A 26,941-nucleotide genomic window follows, 5' to 3' on the forward strand; every position below is an offset into this window, starting at 1 on the left:
CTGAGCATCCGATCCCGTTAGTCGCATTTTACGGCAAGCATGGGCCGCTGAAGACCTACTCTACTCTATCCAGGATCTTGAGGGGCCTTTTGCAAGTGTACAGGCACTATTGGAAATATAAATTGCGAGGACATAATACAAGGATGGTCTGGGTATCAATCCCCATAATTAACTGCGCTTGTAGATCTCTGCGACTTTGGGTCTTTTCCCGAAAAAAGACAGTTTACTGGACGGCTGAAAAAACATTTACTTTTACGGTTACCAGCTGGTTACTAAGGAAGAAGTTCGTGCACATCCCTTACCAAAACGAGTCCAAAATGGCGGAAGGTGTCCTGTATCCTGCATTCATACTATGCCTTGTAGCAGTGTGTCGGTGTGTTAGGCATCTGACTATGTTTGCGGTAACGAAATAACAATGTAATGACCAGGCAGACTCTAAATGAACGCAATGCCTCATTCACTGGATTCCGGCGATTAGACGCTTAGATGCTTCGTAGACTGCAGTAGCTTCCGTTTGATAAAGGGCAATAACTCTATAGTCGGCGCTCCGATTGATTCCCGCGAAAAATGATCATTAACACTGTGTAGGCAATTGTCATTTGGCCTACATAATAGTTTAGGCAACTGTTTAAAAACGTTTCGGTTGGAACTACATGTATATTGACACACTATATTAATCGAACATTCCAGGAATACTTGCAATGTTTAGGAACCGATTGTGACGATAGATTTTAAGAATAACATTATATGATGAAGAGATTATATCGCGTGTGAGCTGTGGAATGAAACAAATCCTTTATTAGGAATAAACACAATATATGTATTTAGCTCATCAAGGCTCGCTTATCACAAAATCCGTCTATAATACGCTAATATAGAACATCATACAAACATGCATAATATATAATACTTACCATCAGAAAATGCACTCGCGTGATTGCTTGTTTTAACCCTATCTACATGTAGGCAAAACCCTTGACAAGTTGCTTCACCTGGCATACTCTAAACCCAAGTGGGGCCCATGTGTACATGCTGGTGGGGATGTTGCATTCTAGGGTACACTTTGCATATTTGAAGAAAAATGTTGCGATACAAGTATGAATACTAGTATACCTCACTGTAATGACCTTTTTTCCTAACAAGGACCCAAGAACCATATAGAACCCGTACAGATCCTTTACGAAAGACATGGTGTTGCCCTCACAACAACACGTTCTGGCAGTCGTACGTGACAGACCCGATCCGACCAAGCCAGTGACCTGGGATTGCTTGATCAGGATCGGGTCGATCACATGTGTTGTTAGTGAGTTGAAATCCCAGATAAACTCTCATTATTATATTTGTATGCCAGTTTATCACCCTGTCTGGGAATTGAGGGTGACATTCATTGTTCAGATGAGCTTAAAGTTGTTTCTTATAAGTCTTAATTACATTCTTTCAACTATTATTGTGGAATATACGCTAGTATTGAACAGGTTTGAAATGTATTAAAACTTACTGATCATGTACACACGAAACATGAATAATTCTGAGCCAGAAAACACGATTGATCAATATTTAAGTGAACTCCCAGATATATACTGAACCAAATTAAAAACTTCACAATCCTAAAATTTAAACATTTTGACCAGTTATCATTGTGGGCCCTTATTGTGTATTTAAACAGTAATGGCCACGTATTGTCTTCAGATAACACCTGTTTTTGTCCAGGTGAATCGATCAAAATCATGTGCACAGCACTATAGTGGCAAGAGTGGTTTTTCACGTGCAACTGGTAACGTGGCCATAATACCGCACGTGTTTTCAGCCATACTTGTTGGCAGTCATAAACAAAAAAAGAAAAACACAAGAAAACAAAAGTCTTTACGGCCATTTGTCATGCCACGCCTGTCAAATGTGCAACGTGAACGTGCCATCGGCATGTTGCAGACGGGAACGTCCGTAGCTGAAGTCGCAAGGACGATGGGTTGTAGTCGACGGACTGTTTATGATTTACAGACGCGTCTACAGCAAACGGGTACCACCGCTGATCGCCCTCGGCAAGGTCGACCACGTGTGACGTCACATGCAGAGGATCGTCAGATTGTCTTACGTCACCTCCGTACCTGATGTTTGACGGCTACATCAACCACAAATGAACTGTTTAGGGGTAGACTGAGTGCGCAAACTGTTCTTAACCGTCGGAGAACTGCTCACATTCAAGCACGACGACCATACTGCGGGCCGATTCTGACTCAATTACACAGACGTCAATTGTGGGCACAGCGACACTTACGATGGACTCAGAGGAATTGGAATCAAGTCGTCTTCAGTGATGAATCCCGATTTAATCTTCGATTTGCTGATAGTAGGGCGAGGGTGTGGAGGCGCCGTCATGAACGTTACGCCCAGTACAGGAAGTTGACAGATTTCGAGGCGGAAGTGTCATGATGTGGGGTGCTTTCTGTGGCAATGCACGTTCCAGGCTTCTTGTCATCCGTAGCAACCTCAACGCTGCTGCTTACCGCGACCAGGTACTGGCACCAGAACTTCTGCCTTTTATGGCAGCACATGGACCCGGTTTGATCTTCCAACACGACAATGCCAGACCCTAAACAGCAATTTTGACAAGGAATTTCCTTCCGAATGCGGGAGTCAACGTCATGGACTGGCCGTTAAGGTCTCCCGACCTCAATCCCATCGAAAACGTCTGGGATGCTCTTGGCAGAAGTCTGCGCACTCTCCAGAACCAACCACAGAATTTGCTAGATCTTGGCACCATTTTGCAGCAACAATGGCGTCGTCTTCCCAATCATGTGTTCACAAGCATCACAAGGTCCATGCGGAGGCGTTGTGTGGCAGTTGTCAACGCACAAGGTGGGCATACACGCTACTTAACTTGTGTGCCATCAGATTCTCGTGCTTGGGACTTATGATTTATACTGTTGATGTTATTACCGAATACCGTAGGTGCTTGGAACAAATTATTGTTACCACCGTTGATTAAAATCCTTCTTTGGACATTAATGATTAAAAATTACCTTCTCTGATACATTTGTCCGTTGTATATCATATATGGGATTACTTTTAAAAATGTGAAGTTTTTTAATTTGACTCAGTATATTAAGAAACGATACGTAAAGAAATGACGTTGTGGAATTCAATCTTCATAGTAACGTCCATATCCGGCCCATACCTCAATGCAGGCAAGACATCTTCTGGGATTTTCTCCTTTGGTATCTGTCGCAACTCTTCTTGTAAGACCTGTCTAAGCTGTTACAAATTCTGCAAACCCTTCGCCCTAGAATATCCCAAATGTGACATGTCTGGATATTTGGCTAGTCACAATGTTGCCACACATTGTTGCTTCTGACAGTCGAATGCACCACAAACTCTGTGAGGAAGTACGTTGTCATTCTGGAACTGACTTACCCGCTGGGAAAAGTGATGACCACTGGACATTCCACATAACATTGACCGGTCATGTTATCTTGCGCGATCATCTAATCCGTCCTGTTGTGGTATGTGATGCCAGTCCAGGTCATGATGCTGCAACCACCGTCTCTATCGTGCTCTTAGACTGCTGCCGGATAATACCTTGCCCCACGACAGCTCCAAACATCTGTAAAGCATAAACACAATCTCGATTCACCAGAATACATGGTGTATCTCTTATGCCGCTGTTGACGACCTCCACTGCCTGCTCTGCCCACTGTTGACTGAGGCGCCTGTGTGTCATAGTCAGACGTATTCCTCTGAAATGACATCTTGGTATCAGATCCGCAGTTCATATACCCGTTTCATATCGTTGACGCCGAAAGTCTAATGTGTCAGTTTTGAAGTTGCCCCTCAGTTCTGATGCAGAAATGAATCTGTTCCTCAACGCAACTGTGCGTACATATTGATTCTTACTGATAGTAGTCTTTCTTGCCCTTCCACCATCCATCCTAAGCTTAACCCCACCAATTTGCCGATATCGTTCCATCAGTCGGGATATCACACGTTGAGGTTAACCAATTTAAACTTATTATGTGTCTGGCAACTGCATTCTGTGATTGTCCAGCTTCAATCATGTATACTGATCGCATTTTTTCATTTAATACACTTATTTTTCACTCTTTGTTATGATATTTACAATAAGGAAACACATGGGGGTCGGTGCGTTAAAACATATTACCACTCAATGAATACACTGTTTGAGTGAACCGCCAATTCATCATGGAGTGCCAGACCGACTCCGTGGTCTAGTGGTAGAGCGTGCGCCCGGAGAGCGGAAGGTCCGGATTTCGATCCCCGGCCACGTTATACCAAAAGACGTTAAAAGTTGGTATTTGTTGTTACCCTGTCTGGCGCTCGGCATTAATGGGCTAAAACAAGGACTGGTCGGCTCATGGTCAGTATACTGTGTCTGAGTGGGATATTCATGTTAAACTGGGGCATGGTATCTTAGTGAGCTGGCACTATACATCGGCATCAGTCCGGACTAGTACAAGCAGCCACACAAACACACACAATAAGTGCAAGAATCTTGGACGCGACGTTAAACCCCTTTTCGCTTCACCTCACTTCATAGAGTGCCATATCATTTGCAGCCGTGCTTGTCACTCACACATAGGGTAAAGCCCTATCTAACCCGTACCTAAAACGTCAATGCCACGTTTTATGCACATTTATCGGATGTGATACCGTCGAATTCGTTATCTATGATGCGGTAACTCACTGTACCAGGACAAAAGTAGAACCATGATCACAAGCAAACGTTCTGTCGCCTTCAAGTTGAATATCCTGTCTAAGTGAAACTTTAAAAGGGAAACTTCGATCGGTGCTTTTATCAATGTGTAATATTTTGTGCTATTTGAGTTTATTAAGGAAGTATTACATGTTGTTCAATCGTCATGTCGTGATCGCACGCTTTGTGTTTGATACAGACAGTGATAATATAATGTCCTATATTCTATGCATTAATTATGAGGTACAAATTCTGTGCCTTCAAAGTAGAACAAGATTATCTTTAGGTTTAACCGGGACTAAATACACGTAAGGTTTGAAGTTTAAAGACGTAGGGCAGTTGATCTACAGGTCACCTCGCTCAGCATTACAGAAACTGTCGATTTATTGTGTTAAAAGAAAGAAAAAAAGGACTTTGAAGGGTTAGAAAATTTCGTGCTCAACTGTTAATCACCATAGAATGTAACGGCAAATATCCGTTAAATCTACATTAAGCCTTTTCCAATATATTGCAAAATAGAGCTCTAGGGGCACCTCACAAAATCATATTTTTGCGTCCAGGAGAGATGAGACAAACTAAATGAATAAATGATGCATATTTAGGCAATGTAAAATGTTAACATGTATATGAGTGTCTGTGCAGAAATAAAAAATATTTTGTGATCATAATGCTAACTTTAGATGTAACAAATCAGGTAACATTCATGTGAAAGTTATTACTGTTATTTGTAAATAATGATGATGTAAACGAAAAATAAATCATTGCAATGTTTGTTGCTTAGCATGTTCAGCTGAAGATAAGACTTAAGCATGTAAGTTTTATCTTCAACTGAACTTTTGAACTCTTGATGTAAGCATTGTAAAAGTTGATATTTTACCTTTGTATACGTACACCTTCTGTGTTCTCAAAATTTTATCTTTTGCAATTGGCCGAGAGTACAATTTGAGCGGGGAGCGACATCCTAATCTCACCCCTGAGCATATCTACATATTTTAAGAATTACCACTGACACCAAGCATAACTGCACCCCAAGGACAACCCGAACTGTAACATATCTTCAGATTTCCTTGAATATTTTGGGGTCAAGCAACATATTGCCTACGACAAAAACAACATGGCCTGTAAACATTTTCAAGTCCTACACACTGGCAATCTGAAGAACTGATTCTGGAAATCTTTGGTCACCGTCAGAATACACCATGAACACTGGACATGCTGGAATAGGAAACAAAACATGTTGTAGAACATCTTGAAGCTCTCAAATATACATAGCCTAGCGTGATTCTAGATACTGTACATGCGGAATTTAGTGCATACTGGTGAATATGTTCCAATTCATACTGGTACAGTAATTGCCCAGACTCGGAATTTAGGAAACTTTTCGCTAAGGTTTTTAAATATTTGTGAGTAATCATGATCTTTGAATCTAAAGCGTAATTATCATGTTTTGAGTGTGGTATGGATAAATAAAGCACAATTGGCATGTTTATGAATATTTCTGGTGTCAAACCATGTTATTGTTCTACCATTGGGTATGATACTTTTTCATAACAATACACATTAAAGGTTAAGTACTTGATTTTCAGCTTATAAGTCACATGTTTTCATAGCAAATAAAACATAATCAATGGCACAGACAGTTAATTTCTAAATGAAACCAAGTATTTGTTGAAGTATTATTTCTCGTATTTTCATCAGCTGGGTTAATCAAACAGATTGGTCCATTAGACAACAGATAATAAACCTTATTCTGGACTAGTAATCTTAAATCTGATTGGTCCAACTGGCTATTGGAAAATATGGACTGCCAGTGTTCTCATTTTGTATAACTTGGAATTATAGGCAAAATATATTGGAATAGACAAAATTTGAAAACTAGGTGCAGTCAATGTTCACTAAATAATGCAAATGTACTCTTGTGATCATCACATTGTAGAAGCAGACATGCAATGTATACCATACAACTGACTCCAAAGACTAGGACGAGGGTACTCATGGGACGAGGGTCCCCTGTCTCTTCTGTCTGGGGATGACTATGAGCAGACACTGAATTGTGAAAGTGACCGACTGTGCTCAAGTGTCCCTTACATTCCGATTCATATGCATAAGGAAACAGAGTAGAAAGAAAGGGAACACGATTGGTGCCAGAGAGGATGCCTACTTCTTGCCTCACTTCTCACCCCCAAATTGTACATTGATGACATTGTACGCCATAGTCCTGGTATAGCTAGGGAACGCCATAGTATGCAAGGGAACTGCATAGCATAGCGAGGACGCATTACGATACAGATAGAGTACACCACAGTATAGCGGGGGCATGCAGATACACTATGACTATGACATTAGTTACATCAAATATGTGCGGCATGTAGAGATTCGTTACGCTACGAGGTATAACAATCGCTTTCTGAACCCGAAAACACCCACTTTTCTTGCAACTTTAGATAGCTGTTTTCAATGGACGCCATAGAGCTGAAACTATAGAGCTGAAAGCCTGCATTCAGAGGCAACGCCTAGGGCTGTCACGCCGAGGCCGCGTGACAGTCTTATATAAGTTGCAAAGTACAAAAAATTTGTGATAGATTCAGAATGCTGTCATTCAAATGACATCTGCCAACTTTATTTTCAGGCCATATGAAAGTCACCTGTGTATATTATAAATTACAAATTTGTATTTGGATAGAGGTATAGATATTATAAGTTAATACTATATTTTGAAATTTTATGCATCATTTCGAATTTGGGTATGAGCAATACATGTGTGTGTGTGTGTGTGTGTGTGTGTGTGTGTGTGTGTGTGTGTGTGTGTGTGTGTGTGTGTTTTCTCGGTTGCCTAAACGTATTTTGTAAGTGAGCCAGTGAGTTGGGTTTAACGCCGTCACGGGTATGGTCCTGACAAACCTTGAAACATAGTCGGGGCGAATCGGGATTCGAACCCATGTCTGTTATCAACGGTTCAATTGCAGGGCCATGAATAACAGAACCCTGACGGAACAACGTCGTTTTAAGTTGGAAGCGGAAGAATCGATTTCGTAAGTATCAAGCGTGTTAAATGTGTCCGAGGGCCGCGTCTATGTACTTAGGTATCGATACCAACATACAACTCTATAACAACTGAAGTCCAGGATTGCAAAGAGTATCTGACCGAACATAGCGTAAACGCCTTCGTGAGGCCAGTCTCCAAGCCAGACAGCGAGTCAGAGGTGTTGATTTGACGCAACAACATCGTCAACTGCGACGTCAGTGTTGTCAAGCTAGCTTTATCTTTCAACTAATACTACACTTATAACAGGACAATGCATGCATTGCTGCAGAACAACAATTTTCAGGAGCTCGCGTAGCCCTATACCGTGCAAGGTTTAAACCTACTAGACCATCCACCGGACAAGATGTATCGCCCCGTACTGCATCCTTATCCCAACAACGACAGTAGAGCAGCTTGCCGAGTGGGCTAAGATTTCCGTACGGTTGCTCCGTATTCCCATTTTGTCCATGGTTAGGAGTTTCTGTTTTTAAAGAAATATGTTTATCCAAAAGCTGTTTTACATTGTGTCCGACCCGCGAAGCTCCGGGGTAGAATAGTTCTTCAGCAACCAAGGCTTGCCGTAAAAAGGCGACTATGCTTGTCGTAAAAGGCGACTAACGGGATCGGGTGGTCAGGCTCGCTCACTTGGTTGATGCATGTCATCGATCCCAATTGCGTGGATCGATGCTCATGATATCAATCATGGGATTGTCTGGTCCAGACTCGATTATTTACAGACCGCCGTCATATAGCTGGAATATCGCGGAGTGCGCGTTAAACAATGCACCAACCAACCAACATTGTGTCCACTGGAGCGCACAGACATAAACCTTGAGATCTGAACTAAACCTTGCTGTAAGGAATATCAATAGCACATGTTGTGAACTGAATGTGTTAAAAACTCTTTTCAGTTGAGCTACTCGCTTTCAGGTTGTATATTAAGTACAGTTTTGTGTAGAAGGCGCAGTTGCCTCAACGCATGACAACATGTCGCCCGTATCAACTGTTTGTGTGTTCGTCCTCCTGGCAAACATCCTTACCACCACGCATGCTCAGGGTGAGTGACAATATTTTACTGATCTGTATTTGGAGTATCAACAGTTAAAGATATATATTATTTGAAATCTGGATATATTAAGGGCTGGTCAAAAAGTTCTTAGCTTAACAAAGAAAACAACAATTATGAAAGTGTAGTTTATTTCCTATTTCAACATAATCTCTCTGATTTTCAATACACTTCTCATATCGATAGTGAAGCTTTTTAATTCAAGTCAGGACGAAGTTTTCTGAAGCCACTCTGAAATACCCACTCACGTCAGCTTTAGGGTCATCGTTGTCGTCACAGCGCTTTCTACGAAGGTGTTCTGTTAGTTTAGGAAACAGGTGGAACTCACTTGGTGCTAGATCTGGCGAGTACGGAGAGTGAGGAAGCTTTTTGAACCCAAATTGTCACCCAACAGCCTTTGCAAGTCGAGGTGTGAGAAGAGATATTGTCTCAGCAGTCAGCATTCCTCGCCGCTATTCTTTGATAGAATCACTTAGGCAATGATGCAGATCAGCATAGTAGGCACCGGTGATCGTCTTTTGACTTCCAAGGTAATTAACACTCTTTGCATCCCAGAATAACGTGGCCATAACTTTCTTCACTGATCTTGAAGACTTGAATGTCTGTAGTGCCCAAGAAGTGGAATGGTGCCAGCCTGAAACATAGCTGCCCTACGTTTAACAGTGGCCTTATCCCGAATCACTTGTGACATGCGGACATGAATGTCTTGGGGGAGAACTTTTCTTTAAAAGTCAAACACTTGGTGACTTCTGGGTACTCATTCTTTTCCATTTCTGTGTCCATTTGGAGCCCTATCACATTCAACTGGCTGTCCCTAATATGCAAACGGCCTCAACAGATCAAATACACTTACAATGAACTACTCAGACAATGTACAACATTGACTAGTTCACTTTGTTATGGCCAATAGTTGAAAGCTTAGAACGTTTCGACCAGCCCTCGTATTATCTAACATTCCAGTTAAACGGTCGGGGTTACTGACCATTATATCTGTCAAACAACCACGCCAAATCCCACTTTACTATAGAGGCTTGCTTTGCAAATCCTGCAATCGACCGAAATCTGCACGACAGATTACGAACCGGATTTCGATTTCGTTGCGCGATTTTGATTGGACTATGCATAGACACCTTTGTCCAGCCAAAATGTAACTCAATAATACCAGCCTAGTTCGGCAAGGATGGAAACTGGGCCCCGTTCCACAAAGAGATCTTAGCGCTAAGGTGATTGTAACTCCCATTCTTTAACACTGACTTACGATAGTCGTAGCACTAAGATTGCTTTGTGGAACGGGGCCCTGGACTTTTATACTCAGTTAACTCCCTTGCCTCGGGAAGATGACAAACATATGCCCTAACCACAAACTCTTTGCATAATGTCGTTCAGCTTGATATATGAATGATGAATAGTTAATTACTTAAGAAACAGCCTTGGCGAGTACCAACACTGTATGAAAACTAGCTGGACAGACGATCTGCTGTACTAACACGTGTTGTAAGCTTTCATTACACTGATTCGTCGGCTAGGTTATCAAATATTAAATACATCGTGGTTAACTGTATCAAAAACCTCTAAAATGCCTATAAAGAGACGATATAATCTGCCCTTTACTTACATGTATATTTCTGAATAATTGCTTGAAGGTTGAACATTTGATCAGTTGTAGAATAGTGATGGCAAAGACCTGCTTAGTAATTCACAGACAATGTTATCTCATTCACATCAATAGTTGTGTGCAGGACTCCAGGACCGCTCCTGGCCTCTGATTGGTCGGTTTGATCACGTGACCTCTGATGACGTCACTTCCGGTCACGTGTACTATGCGCATGCGCAGAGGGCATTGTGGGTCATGCGTGCGCATCCAAGAGGGCGACAATTCCGATCCAGGTGTCATGCGCATCCAAGATGGCGTCCCTTCCGGTTGTGCGTGCGTACCCAAGATGGCAGCACGTCCGGTTCCGGTGGGGCGCGCATCCAAGATGGCGGTACTTCCTGTTTCGGTTATGCGTGCGCATCCAAGATGGCGGCACGTCCGTTTCCGGGAGGCGTGCGCCTCAAAATTGGCGGCACGTCCGGTTCCGAGGGGTTATCTCCCCATCCAAGATGGCGGCACGGCGCCTCCAAGATGGCGGCGGCGGCGGCGGAGGAGGGAGGCAGGGAGGTAGGTGGCGTCGCGGCGGCGGTGTAGGGAGGGAGGTGGCGGCGGCCACTCTTGCCGAAATAGGCAGGAATTCCAGGGCTCGATCGTAGCGGCACCAGTGGCTTTTACGAGTAAGTCGCTTCTTACCTCCCCATCCAAGATGGCGGCACGGCGCCTCCAAGATGGCGGCGGCGGCGGCGGAGGAGGGAGGCAGGGAGGTAGGTGGCGCCGCGGCGGCGTTGGAGGGGAGGAGGTGGCGGCGGCCACTCTTGCCGAAATAGGCAGGAATTCCAGGGCTCGATCGTAGCGGCACCAGTGGCTTTTACGGGTAAGTCGCTTCTTACCCTTTCCTATAGACCAGTCAGATGCATAGACTCCTCAGTCCAGGCAAAATGTAACTCAATAATACCAGCCTAGTTCGGCAAGGGTGGAAACGGGGTCCCGTTCCACAAAGCGATCCACGTCCGGTTCCGAGGGGTTATCTCCCCATCCAAGATGGCGGCACGGCGCCTCCAAGATGGCGGCGGCGGCGGAGGATGGAGGCAGGGAGGTAGGTGGCGCCGCGGCGGCGGTTGAGGGAGGGAGGTGGCGGCGGCCACTCTTGCCGAAATAGGCAGGAATTCCAGGGCTCGATCGTAGCGGCACCAGTGGCTTTTACGAGTAAGTCGCTTCTAACCCTTTCTTATAGACCAGTCAGATTCTACTTCTGGTATCACTTGCATTTGCTTCAAATAAAATGTAATTAGTAATTGCTTGAAAGTTGAACATTTGATCAGTTGTAGAACAGTGATGGCAAAGACCTGCTTGGTAATTCACAGACCAGTAGTAGTTGTGTGCAGGACTATAGGACCGCTCCTGGCCTCTGATTGGTCGGTTTGGTCACGTGACCTCTGATGACGTCACTTCCGGTCACGTGTACTATGCGCATGCGCAGAGGGCATTGTGGGTCATGCGTGCGCATCCAAGAGGGCGACACTTCCGGTTCCGGGAGGCGTGCGCCTCAAAATTTGCGGCACGTCCGGTTCCGAGGGGTTATCTCCCCATCCAAGATGGCGGTACTTCCTGTCTCGGTTATGCGTGCGCATCCAAGATGGCGGCACGTCCGGTTCCGGGAGGCGTGCGCCTCAAAATTGGCGGCACGTCCGGTTCCGAGGGGTTATCTCCCCATCCAAGATGGCGGCACGGCGCCTCCAAGATGGCGGCGGCGGCGGCGGAGGAGGGAGGCAGGGAGGTAGGTGGCGCCGCGGCGGCGGTGGAGGGAGGGAGGTGGCGGCGGCCACTCTTGCCGAAATAGGCAGGAATTCCAGGGCTCGATCGTAGCGGCACCAGTGGCTTTTACGAGTAAGTCGCTTCTTACCTCCCCATCCAAGATGGCGGCACGGCGCCTCCAAGATGGCGGCGGCGGAGGAGGAGGGAGGCAGGGAGGTAGGTTGCGCCGCGGCGGCAGTGGAGGGAAGGAGGTGGCGGCGGCCACTCTTGCCGAAATAGGCAGGAATTCCAGGGCTCGTTCGTAGCGGCACCAGTGGCTTCTACGAGTAAGTCGCTTCTTACCCTTTCCTATAGACCAGTCAGATGCATAGACTCCTTAGTCCAGGCAAAATGTAACTCAATAATACCAGCCTAGTTCGGCAAGGGTGGAAACGGGGTCCCGTTCCACAAAGCGATCCACGTCCGGTTCCGAGGGGTTATCTCCCCATCCAAGATGGCGGCACGGCGCCTCCAAGATGGCGGCGGCGGCGGCGGAGGATGGAGGCAGGGAGGTAGGTGGCGCCGCGGCGGCGGTGTAGGGAGGGAGGTGGCGGCGGCCACTCTTGCCGAAATAGGCAGGAATTCCAGGGCTCGATCGTAGCGGCACCAGTGGCTTTTACGAGTAAGTCGCTTCTTACCCTTTCCTATAGACCAGTCAGATGCACAGACTCCTTATTTCAGGCAAAATGTAACTCAATAATACCAGCCTAGTTCGGCAAGGGTGGAAACTGGGTCCCGTTCCACAAAGCGATCCACGTCCGGTTCCGAGGGGTTATCTCCCAATCCAAGATGGCGGCACGGCGCCTCCAAGATGGCGGCGGCGGCGGAGGATGGAGGCAGGGAGGTAGGTGGCGCCGCGGCGGCGGTGGAGGGAGGGAGGTGGCGGCGGCCACTCTTGCCGAAATGGGCAGGAATTCCAGGGCTCGATCGTAGCGGCACCAGTGGCTTTTACGAGTAAGTCGCTTCTAACCCTTTCCTATAGACCAGTAAGATTCTACTTCTGGTATCACTTGCATTTGCTTCAAATAAAATGTAATTAGTAATTGCTTGAAAGTTGAACATTTGATCAGTTGTAGAATAGTGATGGCAAAGACCTGCTTGGTAATTCACAGACAATGTTATCTCATTCACATCAGTAGTTGTGTGCAGGACTCTAGGACCGCTCCTGGCCTCTGATTGGTCGGTTTGGTCACGTGACCTCTGATGACGTCACTTCCGGTCACGTGTACTATACGCATGCGCAGAGGGCATTGTGGGTCATGCGTGCGCATCCAAGAGGGCGACACTTCCGGTTCATGTGGCATGCGCATCTAAGATGGCGTCTCTTCCGGTTGTGCGTGCGCACCCAAGATGGCGGCACGTCCGGTTCCGGGAGGCATGCGACTCAAAGATGGCGGCACGTCCGGTTCCGAGGGGTTATCTCCCCATCCAAGATGGCGGCACGGTGCCTCCAAGATGGCGGCGACGGCGGCGGAGGGAGGGAGGCAGGGAGGTAGGTGGCGCCGCGGCGGCGGTGGAGGGAGGGAGGTGGCGGCGGCCACTCTTGCCGAAATAGGCAGGAATTCCAGGGCTCGATCGTAGCGGCACCAGTGGCTTTTACGAGTAAGTCGCTTCTTACCCTTTGCTATAGACCAGTCAGATTCCACTGCTGGTATCACTTGCTTTTGCTTCAAATAAAATGTAATTAGTAATTGCTTGAAGGTTGAACATTTGATCAGTTGTAGAATAGTGATTGCAAAGCCCTGCTTGGTAATTGACAGACAATGTTATCTCATTCACATCAGTAGTTGTGTGCAGGACTCCAGGACCGCTCCTGGCCTCTGATTGGTCGGTCAGATCACGTGACCTCTGATGACGTCACTTCCGGTCACGTGGCGCCACGTGACCTATGCGCATGCAAAGAGGGCATTGTTGGTCATGCGTGCGCATGCAAGTTGGCGACACTTCCGGTTCCTATGGCGTGCGCATCCAAGATGGCGTCACTTCCGGTTGTGCGTGCGGGGGGGGGGGGAGGTGGCTACGGCGGCGGCGGCGGAGGTGGGAGGAGGGAAGGGAGTCGGATTGTTTGTTTTGGTTTGAGGGTAGTCAAAGCAAGGATGAAAGCGTTCTTTCAGGAGAGATGGGCCCTGAAAAGGGCCGTTTTGGAGAAGAAGAAGATTATTTCTTCACCTGCATAGACGCAGTGGTGCAAAGGCACGGATGGATCGTTACCTGTCTCCTGACAGGACACTTACTTGTGTGGCTTAAACGCCTCACATAAGTGTCCTTCAGGACGGTGTTACAATACACGCACTGGAATGTGCCATCACGTGCCCTCGTCCCATGCGCATACACAGGCAGGCAACCATTGCACTTGTCGCATTGCCATGGACGAAACAATGGCAATGCTGGTGATGGTACTGTCTTCGTAGAAAAGTCCCACCGGCACTCTTTGCACAGTTGCACCCTTACTTCAATCGAAACTATCTCCATGTCCCAATTCTCTGAGGTGGTTGCCATGATGATGATGATGATGATGATGATCTCATAGAATGCAGTGTGTGTGTTTGGGTTCGCTCTTGTTTTATAGGAGAGGCACTGAAACTCTGCTTCTTGATTGATCCAACACGCAGCGCACCAATAGGTCCTTTCCGGTGCCTGGCCTGCGCCTTTTTTTTTCATAGGAAATGGATTTTACCATGGGAGAGAAAGCACAACCCCGGTTCGACCAATCAGAGGTCCTCCCAGGACAAAGGCGGCCTCTGATTGGACGACAACCCAAGCTGCTGATTGGTCAGATTTCGATCCTGTTCTTTTGTCCACCGCCACCACGATCATGTTGCGTAACGTTCGTCCGAATTCGTCCGAAGGCGGACCAACATGGGCAGACATGAACGCGATGAAGGAATGCCTACGTGATGTACTTTTGTGTCTCCATGCAAACGTGATGTCACGCGTGACTACAAACACACGTTGTCTTGTTGTTTTGTTGTTTATAAACGTACGTGACGTTGTCACTCGCTCATCCACGCCGATGTGTTGGCACTCGTGTATGTCTACATGCGTGCTACTATTCGTGTCTACATGCAAACGTGGTGTCAAGCGCGTCTCCATGCAAAACGTGGTGTCATGCCTGTCTTCAAACAGACGTTTATATATTTAGATAGATAGACATACATGATGTTTTACTCGTAGGCGTGTGTTTTACTCGTAGATGTGTACCTCCAAGAGGACGGGGAGGGTGTGGGTTCTTTTGGATTCTTGTTTGTGTTGGCAAAGCAAGGATCAAAACGTTTCTTTCGGGAGAGATGGGTCGACCTGAAAAGGGCCGTTGGAAAACAAACTGGAAACTGGAAACGGTCGGAAACTGTAGAAAAATTGGAACACTGGAAATCTGGAAACTGGAAACGATTGGAAACTTGAAAAACAGTGGAGTAGCATGTGCCATGCGTTAGTCACTTTGCTCAGATGATCTATCTTCTTCTTCTTCCTCCTCTTCCTCGGACTGATGACGTCACCGACGCTTTGAAGAGTGCTTTCTTGAGGGGCTTCTGTCCCGTTTTCTTTTATCTAGACGTAGTGTGACGTCTGCATGGAGTTGTGTGATGCATTGTTTTAGGGCACGGACATCGATATGCATGGCTTCTATGAGATGAAGCACTTGTGTCACTTGTGTCGACATGGACAGCGCTGCAGGAGTCTTCTTTCGACTGGCTTCTGGGCATCTGCAGCTAAATGACCCATGGCTTGGCAGTTGTAACATGGGCTCTGGGAAGTCTTCTGCTTATCTTGACTGCTTATCTTTGGACAGATATAGTGGCGGTGACTTTGAGTGTGGCGCTCGGTACATGTCACTTCAGGGCAGTACAGGTAACTGAGACTGTCGGTCTGGCACTTCATACAGTTGTATTGAGACGACATGGTTGAACTCTCATTCAGTGCTAGGATTGTGACAGTGTGTGTGGCTTTGCTCTTTTTATTTTTTATAGGAGAGGCACTGACACCCTGCTTCCTGATTGGTCCAACACATAGCGCACCGATTGGTTCGTTCCGGCACCCGGCCTGAGTCCCGGACCGACCCTTTTGTTTCTTTTCCATAGGAACACAACCCCGGTTTAACCAATCAGAGCCCAGAACGGTCCGAGTGAGCCCTCTGATTGGTCCAAAAACCAAGCTTCTGATTGGTTTGATTTCGATATCCTGTTGTTTTTTTTCTTGGGTGTCCATGTCAATCCCCATCCTAAAGACAACACAACTCCTATTATTTTTTTTTTCAACTTTTTAATCCCCGCTCACATGAACCAACACACACACACACACACACACACACACACACACACACACACACACACACACACACACACACACACACACACACACACACACAGGATGAGGGGGCATCCCTGTGATTTTTGTAAACAGTAAACTTTGTCACTAGGAGTGAACAGGACACTCTGCTCTTCTCTTCCATTTTTCTTCTGACAACAAAAGTCTGTATTTTTCGTTCACTTCTTCATCAGGACAAAACACACACAAGGGGTCTTCGCATGGGGCCTTGGCGTGCTTCAGATGTTCTTTCCAGGGTTTGTCTGTGGCTTCCAATTGGCAGAGTGTCACACCGCAGCAATAACAGATAACACGGTCACCTCGTCCTTGATAGAAATAGCCAGCCATGGCCATGTCCTAAGGGGTCTGGGTAATCTGTCTAGGCCACGTTTGAAAATACCTCAGACGTTGTTGAAATGAATCATTGTCAGGATGAGAAGGATGACTCAATGTGTAAGAAGGAGAAGGTCCCTCCAGAATGTCACTGAGTCGCCATGTGTCGTCCATAAAGAGTGTGTTTTCTCGCTTGTTCTCTCGCATTTTCAGAAAACCACTCGGTATCGGGCACATCTTGGGATGATGGCATGGCATTCATAGACCGTCTTTGCCCCATGATGACTGTGACTCCACTGAAGGAAGAGCAGGGGTTCGCCTGCTTTTATGAAAGTCACCTCTCCTCATCTCATAGGATCGGCACATACACGAGGGGCATCTCGGATGTCGAAAACGGGCGCGTACGCGATGGTCCTGCAACGAGGTGGGTTTCAAGAACAGGTAAGTGTAAGGCTCTCGGGTGGCGTCTTCACAGGCTTCACGCAGAAAAGGAACTATACCTGGAAACACCTGCCGAGCCAGACTGGCGCTCTACGATGCATCTCTCGGATTTTTAAAGAGAACCATGTAGTGAGCATTCAGGCTGATTGTACGATGTTGCGGCGATTGAGCAAACAAGTTCTGAGTGAGATACAGCACGGATGTGTTTCTGTGATGACTTTTCTTGGTGAACCATCGCAGCACTTACGTTTCTTCTTCTTTCGTGTTGTCCCCCAGCAAATCATCGATGACCAGCCAATATGGGGCCACCCCTTTTTCAGGCAAGGCTCGATCGACTGTGCACAAACTCAAGAGCGTCCCCTAAGCGGTCTGCCATCTCTTCCAGCTCATGATCGAGCGGTTGCCATTCGCTGTACACCCACACGATGCAATGGTGTGGGTGGCATATCCAACACCTTGGAGCGATGGATCTGCTCCATACATGATTTCACAAAGGAACTTTTTCCTGATTCTGTGGGTCCCGCCGCCACCTCAACTTCAATGTTTTCCAAAACTGTCTTGGATTAGTTGTGAAAGATATTAGTTATCCTATTAATGCTCAAAGTAATTATTTTTTTCTTTCTAAATGCGTCCTGAATAAAGATGTTTCTTATATTGTCCATATCCTAACCCAGACTTATGTGTGCTCTGAGAGCTGATTGATTTAGCTGCTTAAATTTCTCAAGTTCTCAAGCATTATCCATCCACGGAGGTTGTTGACTCTTACCTGAAGCTGACAAACCATTGCACAGCCTTCTTATATGACCTGCAGCTGAATGGAAAATATCAGCTAAAACTGTTAAAGGCTTATCAGCATCAAAAGCACCATGTGACTCATCACTCCAAAACATATCTTAACCATTTCTCATTTTCCTCTTTATCCAGAGAGAGATCAGATTATGGCGATCAGCTATCAGAAGGCTTCAGTTAATGTGTCCCATGATGAGATACCATGTGACAGTTTAACATGTTTTACCCCCTTAATGCCGAGCGTCAGACAGGGTAACAACAAGTACCATCTTTTAACGTCTTTTGGACGATCAAACCCTGGGCGGACGCTCTACCACTAGACCACGGAGGCGGTCCAACTGTCAAAAGAAATTTAAGAGCGGGTCTGAAAACGCACGTCAAGTCGAACAATAAATAGATACCGTGGCTCACGCTCGAATGTACTTACCCTGAACCGGGCGCAGCTTCGCCTGCTATCAACAGCTCAATTTCCGCCCTTTTGCGCAATGTTGTTGCTTTAAGTATTTGAGAGGTCGCCTTCTGCCTCAGCAATTTCGGCTGACCTCAGACAGTTTGGGGGCTTTTACTGATTCAGCTGTTGGCTTTGTCGCAATCGGGGCCAGCCGGGTTTTATGTTTGTTTGTTTGTTGTTTAACGCCGCACTCAGCTATATTCCAGCTATATGACGGCGGTCTGTAAATTATCGAGTGTGGACCAGACAATCCAGTGATTGACATCACGAGCATCGATCCACGCAATTGGGACATACATCAACCAAGTCAGCGAGCCTGACTACCCGTTCCCGTTAGTCGCCTCTTACGACATGCATGGATTGCTGAAGACATATTCTATCCCGGATCTTCATGGGTTTAATAAACAGTAATGAAGAATAATGAGTAAACGTCAGGCCAAAAAACTGTTAGCCGTGGCCTTGGCATTTGATGAGTGGCTAGTTGAAAGAGTCTTACTATTAGTATGTCAGGGCCCACTTGCACAGAACAATCTTAGTTACAATCGATCTTAGGCGGCTACAATCAACTTTACAATCACTATACAAGTGTCCTATTCCACTTGCACAAACTGAACTTAGCGCGACTGTAAGACGGCTAGGAGTTAAGATCGCGATCTTAGCTAAGATTGAAATCTTCAACGGTGAATTTACGAATATTTTAAACTCGACTCCTGTCTACAGTTGTCTGCAAACGCGCATAGTTTGCTGCTCATACAACACGTGGAACCGGTAACGACACGTAACACGTACCTCCCTCCATCGCACTTTGCACAGTTTTAAGAAAGGTCCCAATTATTTGAAGGAAACGATTACCAGAATGAAGGTATATATTCGTGTCGGCATTAATACTGTCGTGATTTGTTTTCTATTTCAACAAGAGAAATGCCTACTCATGATTGTATTCAAAGTATTGAAATACAAATAAATACCTTATTTAGCAACACAATTATTATGAAAATTAAAATAAATAATAATAATAATATTTCCTAAAAACATAACGCGTAAATGCATGATCGTCATCTATTTGGGGGAGCTTTTCGTAAAATCCTAAACATATCTTTCATGTTTTCGTTTCATAGAAGGGAACTTTCAAAAACGCATAGGCGGGAAATAAGAATAATGAATTATGTTTCGAGAAAGCAATTGTTTATGTATAGGATAAAACACGTCCGAGGGTTGTTATGATAATTAAAACCCGCATCCCGAGGGGCTTGCCCCGAGGGAGTTTCCGAGGGAAAGGGTTTTAGATATCTCTAAATAACCCGAGGGGAAGTGTTTTATCTAACTTATGAACCGAAAAAAGAAACTTAAAACAACATTTATCAACATTTTTATGTTTCGAACATACTTTCCATGAACATTAGGAAACGGGCGTAAAATATCTGTTGCTGGCATACTGTTCTTGAAAAGGACATCCTAAAAACATAGTGATTTATCAGCCCCTCTGTAGTCTTGTGGTACATCCACTGGACTACAGATACGAAGGTTGCGAGTTCGAACCTCGGGGATAAACAGAAGATATTTGTCATTTGATTTTACATTTCATTTCATGTTGCAATTTCAACCGAAGTTTTATAAATAAAATCCATCGGATATTATAACACATTATATAGCAAATATGACTTGAATATCCTATAAAATCCCGGGGACATTACAGCGTCCCTGTTTATGATATTTTACACGACCAGAGAACAATAGGATGATGTCACTGGAGGGTTATAAAATTATATATTCACTGGGTATTCATTTTTTTTTTTTTAAAGTGAATTTTATTTTTGCTATTTATGGGATATTTTGCCAAAAATGCAAATGTTCCATCAATATGTTTGATGACTACTTGTATTTTTTCTTTAAATTCTGATACTTAACCGCTCGTCCTCGTCTCATTTGATTTTAGATTTAAACATGCATGAATTGCTCTTCAGCCTATATTTATTTGTAGATTAATTCAATGATAAACTAAAGACAAAATAACTGTCACGAATGTGACCTAAAAGAAATATAGGGGGAGCTCAGCGATTCAACAACATTGATACATTGGGTAAGGTAGATTGTACTCTACGGGCTTGTACAAAGGGAAACCACTCCAATCTAGAGTATTAACTAAGATTAGCTGCCCTTGATTTATCAAAAAGGTCACGGGCGTTACAAATCGCTTGCGGGACGACTTAGGTTTTTATCCTTCCCTTGTTTAGCGAAAAGGTATGTTGTTTCACATTTCTTTCAGTATTGAGTCGGATGGGAATATTCCTTTTATCTATCGACTCGATAGTTACGTGTTCAACTTTGGTAATTAAAGATATTTCTGACGTTAGGCCTAAAGCTGTGGCGCGTTCTTCATGTTGTTAAAGTGTCGATTCGAATTATAAAGTTTAACAAAATAAAGAGGCAATGTTTGAACGTAAAGCAGATTATTTATGTGAAACAGACCAAGCCTTGCACGCCATTTTGTCAAGTTTATTCAGGGACTACAACAATCTTAGCTACTGGTCCGGACCAATTGTAAGTTTCGATTGTAGCTTACAATGATCTTAGCCTACAATCGCTTTGTGCAAGTGGATGACGATTGTAGCCGAAGCCTAAGATCGCGATCTTAAGGATTTACAATAATTGTAGCACTAAGATCGCTTTGTGCAAGTGGACCCCGCACTCAGAATTTTGATCCCGATCCGAATCTTTTAAGGTGGTGTTTTATAGCTAGAGTTTTAGGGCTGATAATTTGTTTGTGATTGGCCCAAAATCTGTTTTCTAGATTAGTGTTTTTAAGTCATTTAGATAGTTGTGAGTATATGGCTGTTGTATTTGATGGTTGCAGTAATAGTGTGATGTTGTATTTGTATTATGGGGGAAGGGATTGGTATAGATGTCAGTGGTGTTGTTTGTATTGGGGACAGTGATTGAATATGTGATTGAATAAGTCTTCTGTAGTGTTACAGTGTCTGCAGTTTGGGCGTGGTTGTCTATTTTTACTATACCATTTTGTATTTAGGTTGAATTGGCCGCTATGAATTCTGTTATTACTTTATCTGAAAGGACCGACTCCATAAAGTTGTGGCACTTTGTAACTGGCTCATTCAAAAGGGACTTTATCCATGTGGGAAATATGTTATATCTTTGGGAGTAACTTCAAGCTGCCACGCTGAGTTATCAATAGCAGGAAGCAGTTGAATATACTGGTGATTTGTTATTCCCGGGAGGATAACATACATATTACATATATAAAGATACTATATTATAATTTCAATATGGTAGGTGGTAATACCGAGAGTAGTATAGAAGCAACCGACCTTACACACCAAACAATTTAGTCGATGTCTCTGGTGCTCAGTTTCAAACTCAGTTCCCAGATATCTTCAGAAATTACAGGTTCACGGCAACGAACGTTAAAACAGTACATGATTGGTTCTCCATTCAAATCGAGTTTTGGCAAAACCAGCTAAACATTGCTATACAGCGTGCCACAACATGCTTTGGCGTATCTGTTAGTGACCATTGTGACAAACTAAGTAAGTCTGTTTTCTTCTTTCACATGTACTGTCAGATTAGGCGTATCCTTGCAGAAATAAGTGCATTACCACAGGATCAAGCAAGGAATACGTCAAATAATCGGTACAATCGGTGGGCATATGAAAGTATTTGTGGGGAATTTGTTATTTCTACAAAAGGGATTGGCACATGCATGGAGTTAACCATGGTCTAGGTATACCCCATAGTAGCACACACTCTGTTAAAGAAGTCAGCGATGATTAAATGAAAAGAGGTCAGCTTCTACCGATCTTTGCTCTCCCCAGTAACGACTGGAGAGACGATTTTATGAACTTTAAGGGTGGTGTTGCTTTCACCGTCCAAAAGGTTGAGCAACCACAAGCTGTCGAAAATGCTTTGAACAAATTCGTTTTAGATAAATCAGAAGGTTCACTCACCTCAGCGTTGAAAGAATTAATGACACAATCAGAACTTATGTTGGGGCTCTCGTTGGAGCTCGGTTTCAAACACGCACAAACATAATTGGCGCGGGGAAATGTTCCTTCAGGGTTCCTCGTAGATTCTCTGTATTTGGAGAAACAAAACTAAAGTTTAAGAGCCAAAGTTTAAGTAACAATCTTCCTTGTGAGCATTCCCTACAGGAAAACGTTTCTGCGTCTTCAGAACGTATTGTGTTAGAGTATTATCTTTGGCTATTTAAACATAAGCACACAATTTGACATATTACCTTTTAAAATGGTGATCCTTAGCACACTGTGTGTAGTATACTTCCACAGAATTTCCTTCTAGTGCAGATCCATGGCCAACTTCTGTTGGAAGTCACTTGAGTTTCTATTATGGAAATAAAAACCTAGTCGAACTGCCTCAATGTCAACATTTTGTCTACTTTCACCACTGAACCTGTCTGCATCTCGACTATATTCCGCCATATTGGGTGTTGCATTGCTATCTAATTCAGTTATCTGCGAACTAGTTTCTGCTGGTTCTCCAATGTCTGGTTTGCCAACAATTTCCACGTCACCTTACACCTTGCTGCGGACCTTGTGTTGGGATGTCCATAGGGGATAAATTTGGGTTGTAATCTGAAGTTTACTTAGAAAACAATATGAGATATCCTAGACTTCTCGTAAATAACATATTTTTGGAATTCAGGGATATAATAGGCAACTTGTAGGCATCCCTATGTGCACCATTTGTGTCCCCTTTCCTTGGTGATTCGTTTTTTATGCATGTGAATCAGAATTTCTGATCAAATTGGCAAAATACAGGAATTTAATCAATGGTGGAAGAACCATTTATAGATTTGTCCTCCACGGGTATATTAAGTTAAACTTCTGGTATATTGATCTGATATAATTCAAAATGGTCACAGTTTATTATCTCGATAACATGACATTTGTTTCCCTATTTGTGAAAGGTCAAATCTTGAAAATACTGTAATACCAAAATATACTAACACCTCTCTGTTTTACCTCATTTATGAATGCTTAGTGGATGCAATTTTTATCTTTTAACTGTATCTGCTTTAAAGTTTCTTTATTTCAGTCAGATATTAGAAAATATCTTGTGCTTTGTGTAAAGTGGTATTCAAATGCAATTGAGTCATGTTAATAAATTTTAGTGTGTTAATCCAAAATCCATTAATTATATTTAACTAATAACATCTCTTGTCCTGAAGTAAATATGACAAAAAATCAAGAAACTTGGTTCCATTCCTGAACAGTAAGATATATCAGCAGATCCCGTTAGTCGCCTCTTACGACAAACAAGGGTTGCTGAAGACCTATTCTACCCCGGATCTTCATGAACATTAACAGTGCCCCGAGCAACCTTGATCCTGCTGCAGGGAAATCAGTAAAACAAATGCATTTGAGGCATGTACATTGCATTTCATCAAATTCCAATCTCAATTATAAAGTGTCATGATATGGTGTCTTGACAACTACTTCACACGAGTCACCTTGACGTTCAGTCTTCGCAAAAAATAAAATCTAGTTTCAACCTGAGGTGGTGTTATATGAAGTCTCCATCCCATATATGTGTCGGGTTGAATAGGTCTTCAGCAAACCATGCTTGCCGAAAAGGCGACTATGCTTGAAGTAAGAGGCGACTAATGGGATCGGGTGGTCAGGCTCGCTGACTTGGTTATTGCACGTCACCGTATCCGAATTGCGTGGATCGATGCTCATGAGTGAATGGTTTGTTTGATATGTAACGACACACTCGGAAAATTCCAGCTATATGACGGCGGTCTGTAAATAGACCAGACAATCCAGTGATTGACATCTTGAGCATCGATCCACGCAATTGGGATCGACGACATGCATCAACCAAGTCAGCGAGCCTGATCACCCGATCCCGAAAATGTAATGTAGATGGATACTGATGAGGCCAACTGTAATCTGCTTTGCTGTAGTCCACATGTCTCATGTATTTTTCTGGAGTTGCGGGTCTTTGTGGTACAAGTCTTGTATGTAATGCGAGCATATTGCCTGTTTTCTTTCATATAATTATCACAACTATTTTGCCCTACACAAAATTGAATCTGTTTCGGCGGATAATGTAGACTGGTTATTCATTTATTCTTGCATCGATAATTTATAATTACTTGGTTGACATTACTGCTGGTGGACTTAAGTCCCCAATTTTCATCATAAGTTCAGTAGCATTAATTATGCTGAGTTAACTACAAAAGAAATATTTTGGCCGAGACGTTAAAAGATGCGAGATTCGAGTTGTTTGTAAACACAGCTGTCACGTTTTGCTTGTGGCATATCGTCATTGTACATATCTAGAGGGTTGAAAATCTCCATGTCTCGAAATGCCCGCTGAATTGGTACTTTTTCCTTTTTAGCCCCAAGGAGACGCATGAGGCGAACAACCTCCGCCTTCTTAAGATATTTTGTCTTAAGTCTGCATCTTAAGAGTTAAAACAAAATACGGTCTGAAGTTAGTTTCATGATCCCGGAGCCTGGTGTCATCACTGACTTTCAATTAATATATTTTCACAGCTATTTTGCCCTTTACGCCAAAAGGTATCTGTTTCGGCAAAGTTGAATTGACAGTTTATATATGATTATTATATTGTCTTTTTAGCACACCCTGAAGTTGTGATCCTGTTGACCGAACGCCACACACTTCTCGCCCAAGGATTTGTTCACAGATGGGATCTCTATGGCCACAGGCTGAGGCAGCATCCTCTTACTTATATCACCACCCCTACAGCCATTGACTATGACAATGTCACCAGGCGAATCTACTGGACGGATATAAGCAGAAAGGAAATCCGGAGTGCTGAACTAACTGGTGGAGACAATACTCTTGTTGCAAAACTAAACAACAGTAGGTGAATTAGTTTTCACGAATTTTAATATATTGTAAAACGAATGGGAATGGTTGCTGTAATCCCAATGAGCCCTGATTATGTTTGTCAGGCTTGCTAGTGGCTTTCACCAAAGTAGTAAACGCCCAAGACCTGCAACAAGCTTGAAACACCATGACATTACTGAAATACTTTTCAAAGTCACTCACTGACGTCTTTGTGTTGATGTGGGTCATGGACTTCTGAGCCGATCACTTAGCTTACCATAGTGTGAGGCACTAAAGTCGTATCACTCTTAAGGCCATGCACACTTACGTACTTTTCAGTTTCTTACCCGGAAGGCCTCACTGTTGATGGCAGTGCCGGCAAAATCTTCTACACAGACAGAGGAAATAAAGTCATTGTTAGCATCAATATCAATGGATTTGCAAGGACAACGATTGTAAGTTCAAATATAAACTACCCCCAAGGCATCGTAGCAGACAAATCCGACAGGTAAGAGCGTTCTTTCTTTTTATAAATTGTTACAAATTGACAGTTACGCCAAGCTATTGCTATTGCAGATTTTACAGAAAATATCTTTAGGTCAGGGAAAACTTGGACAAGAAAATTGTTTGCTTATACAACAATCAATATCAGAAGCATGTGCATGAACAATAGTTGTCTGAAAGTAAAATAAAGAGAGCACTTTTTTCCACCATGCCTTCACTTTCAAATATCTAAAGTTTCACAACATAAAATTTGCATGTTTTTCATTTGCATGCTTAGAAGAACAACAAAAACATTCCAATTTTTCTACGACATTACAAATATCTAAAGTTAAATTCTTTAAACTTTTCATGCATCAGTACCTTTATTTCACACATGTGCCAGCTTTATGTCATTTGGTTACATATTGTCACAGCTTTACACAATGAAGCGGAAGGCTGACGTGTGGTTACAGCGTTGTGAATACAAGCTAAAGTTCTGGGCTCAAATCCCTGCATGAGTTCCCATAATTGTCCATTCTTTGCGAAATAACATTCGTCACAGGTCTATGGCATGATAGTTACATCTGACATTTTCTAAATTGTGTTGGATTAGTAAATCATATGATTAGCTTTGCCTTACAAACTTCTGGTAGTCTGTTTATTTGCTACTTGATCTATAATGATATCGATGAAAAGAGCTCCAATATAGAGTAAGAATCACTGTAGGTGCTTTATTTTTCAGGAAACTGTACTGGGTTGATCATTTGACTCACACAATTAATTCTTGCAACTACGATGGAGGTGGAAGAGGTACTCTCGTATCAACGGACATTTACGCACCTATGGGGATTACTATGAACGAGAACAGTGAGTTGACACCACCTTTATAACATATAAACGAGCATAATGTTCCCGTGCTGTACAGATATACTCCCCATTATTGAAACGCAGATTCAAGATGATAGGAAACGTATGTTTTGTAGAAGCTGGTTTGAAAAAGGTATGGGTAATTTATCTGACTAATTGCAGAATGATGGTGCAATGATATAAAAAAGTCCTTTTTATCCATAAGACCCAGTTAATTGAAAACAGTTAAGAATAAAATAAGATCAGGTGAC

At 43.7% G+C, this 26,941-nt stretch overlaps 1 protein-coding gene across 1 annotated transcript in view; it reads left to right on the forward strand.

The window, feature by feature from the left end:
* Positions 1-8,655: 8,655 nt before the first annotated feature.
* The window catches only part of LOC124145078 (multiple epidermal growth factor-like domains protein 10), a 71,159-nt gene continuing 52,873 nt past the window's right edge, over positions 8,656-26,941 (forward strand). The window contains exons 1-4 of the mRNA XM_048398739.1: positions 8,656-8,790; positions 25,128-25,373; positions 25,680-25,848; positions 26,566-26,690. Of these exons, the coding sequence (XP_048254696.1) occupies positions 8,721-8,790; positions 25,128-25,373; positions 25,680-25,848; positions 26,566-26,690 (610 nt within the window). The 5' untranslated portion in view covers positions 8,656-8,720. The remainder of the gene's footprint in view (positions 8,791-25,127; positions 25,374-25,679; positions 25,849-26,565; positions 26,691-26,941) is intronic.

This window comes from Haliotis rufescens, unplaced genomic scaffold (genome assembly GCF_023055435.1).
Source record: "Haliotis rufescens isolate VD_foot unplaced genomic scaffold, xgHalRufe1.0.p SCAF_1, whole genome shotgun sequence".
Taxonomy (NCBI): Eukaryota; Metazoa; Mollusca; class Gastropoda; order Lepetellida; family Haliotidae; genus Haliotis; species Haliotis rufescens.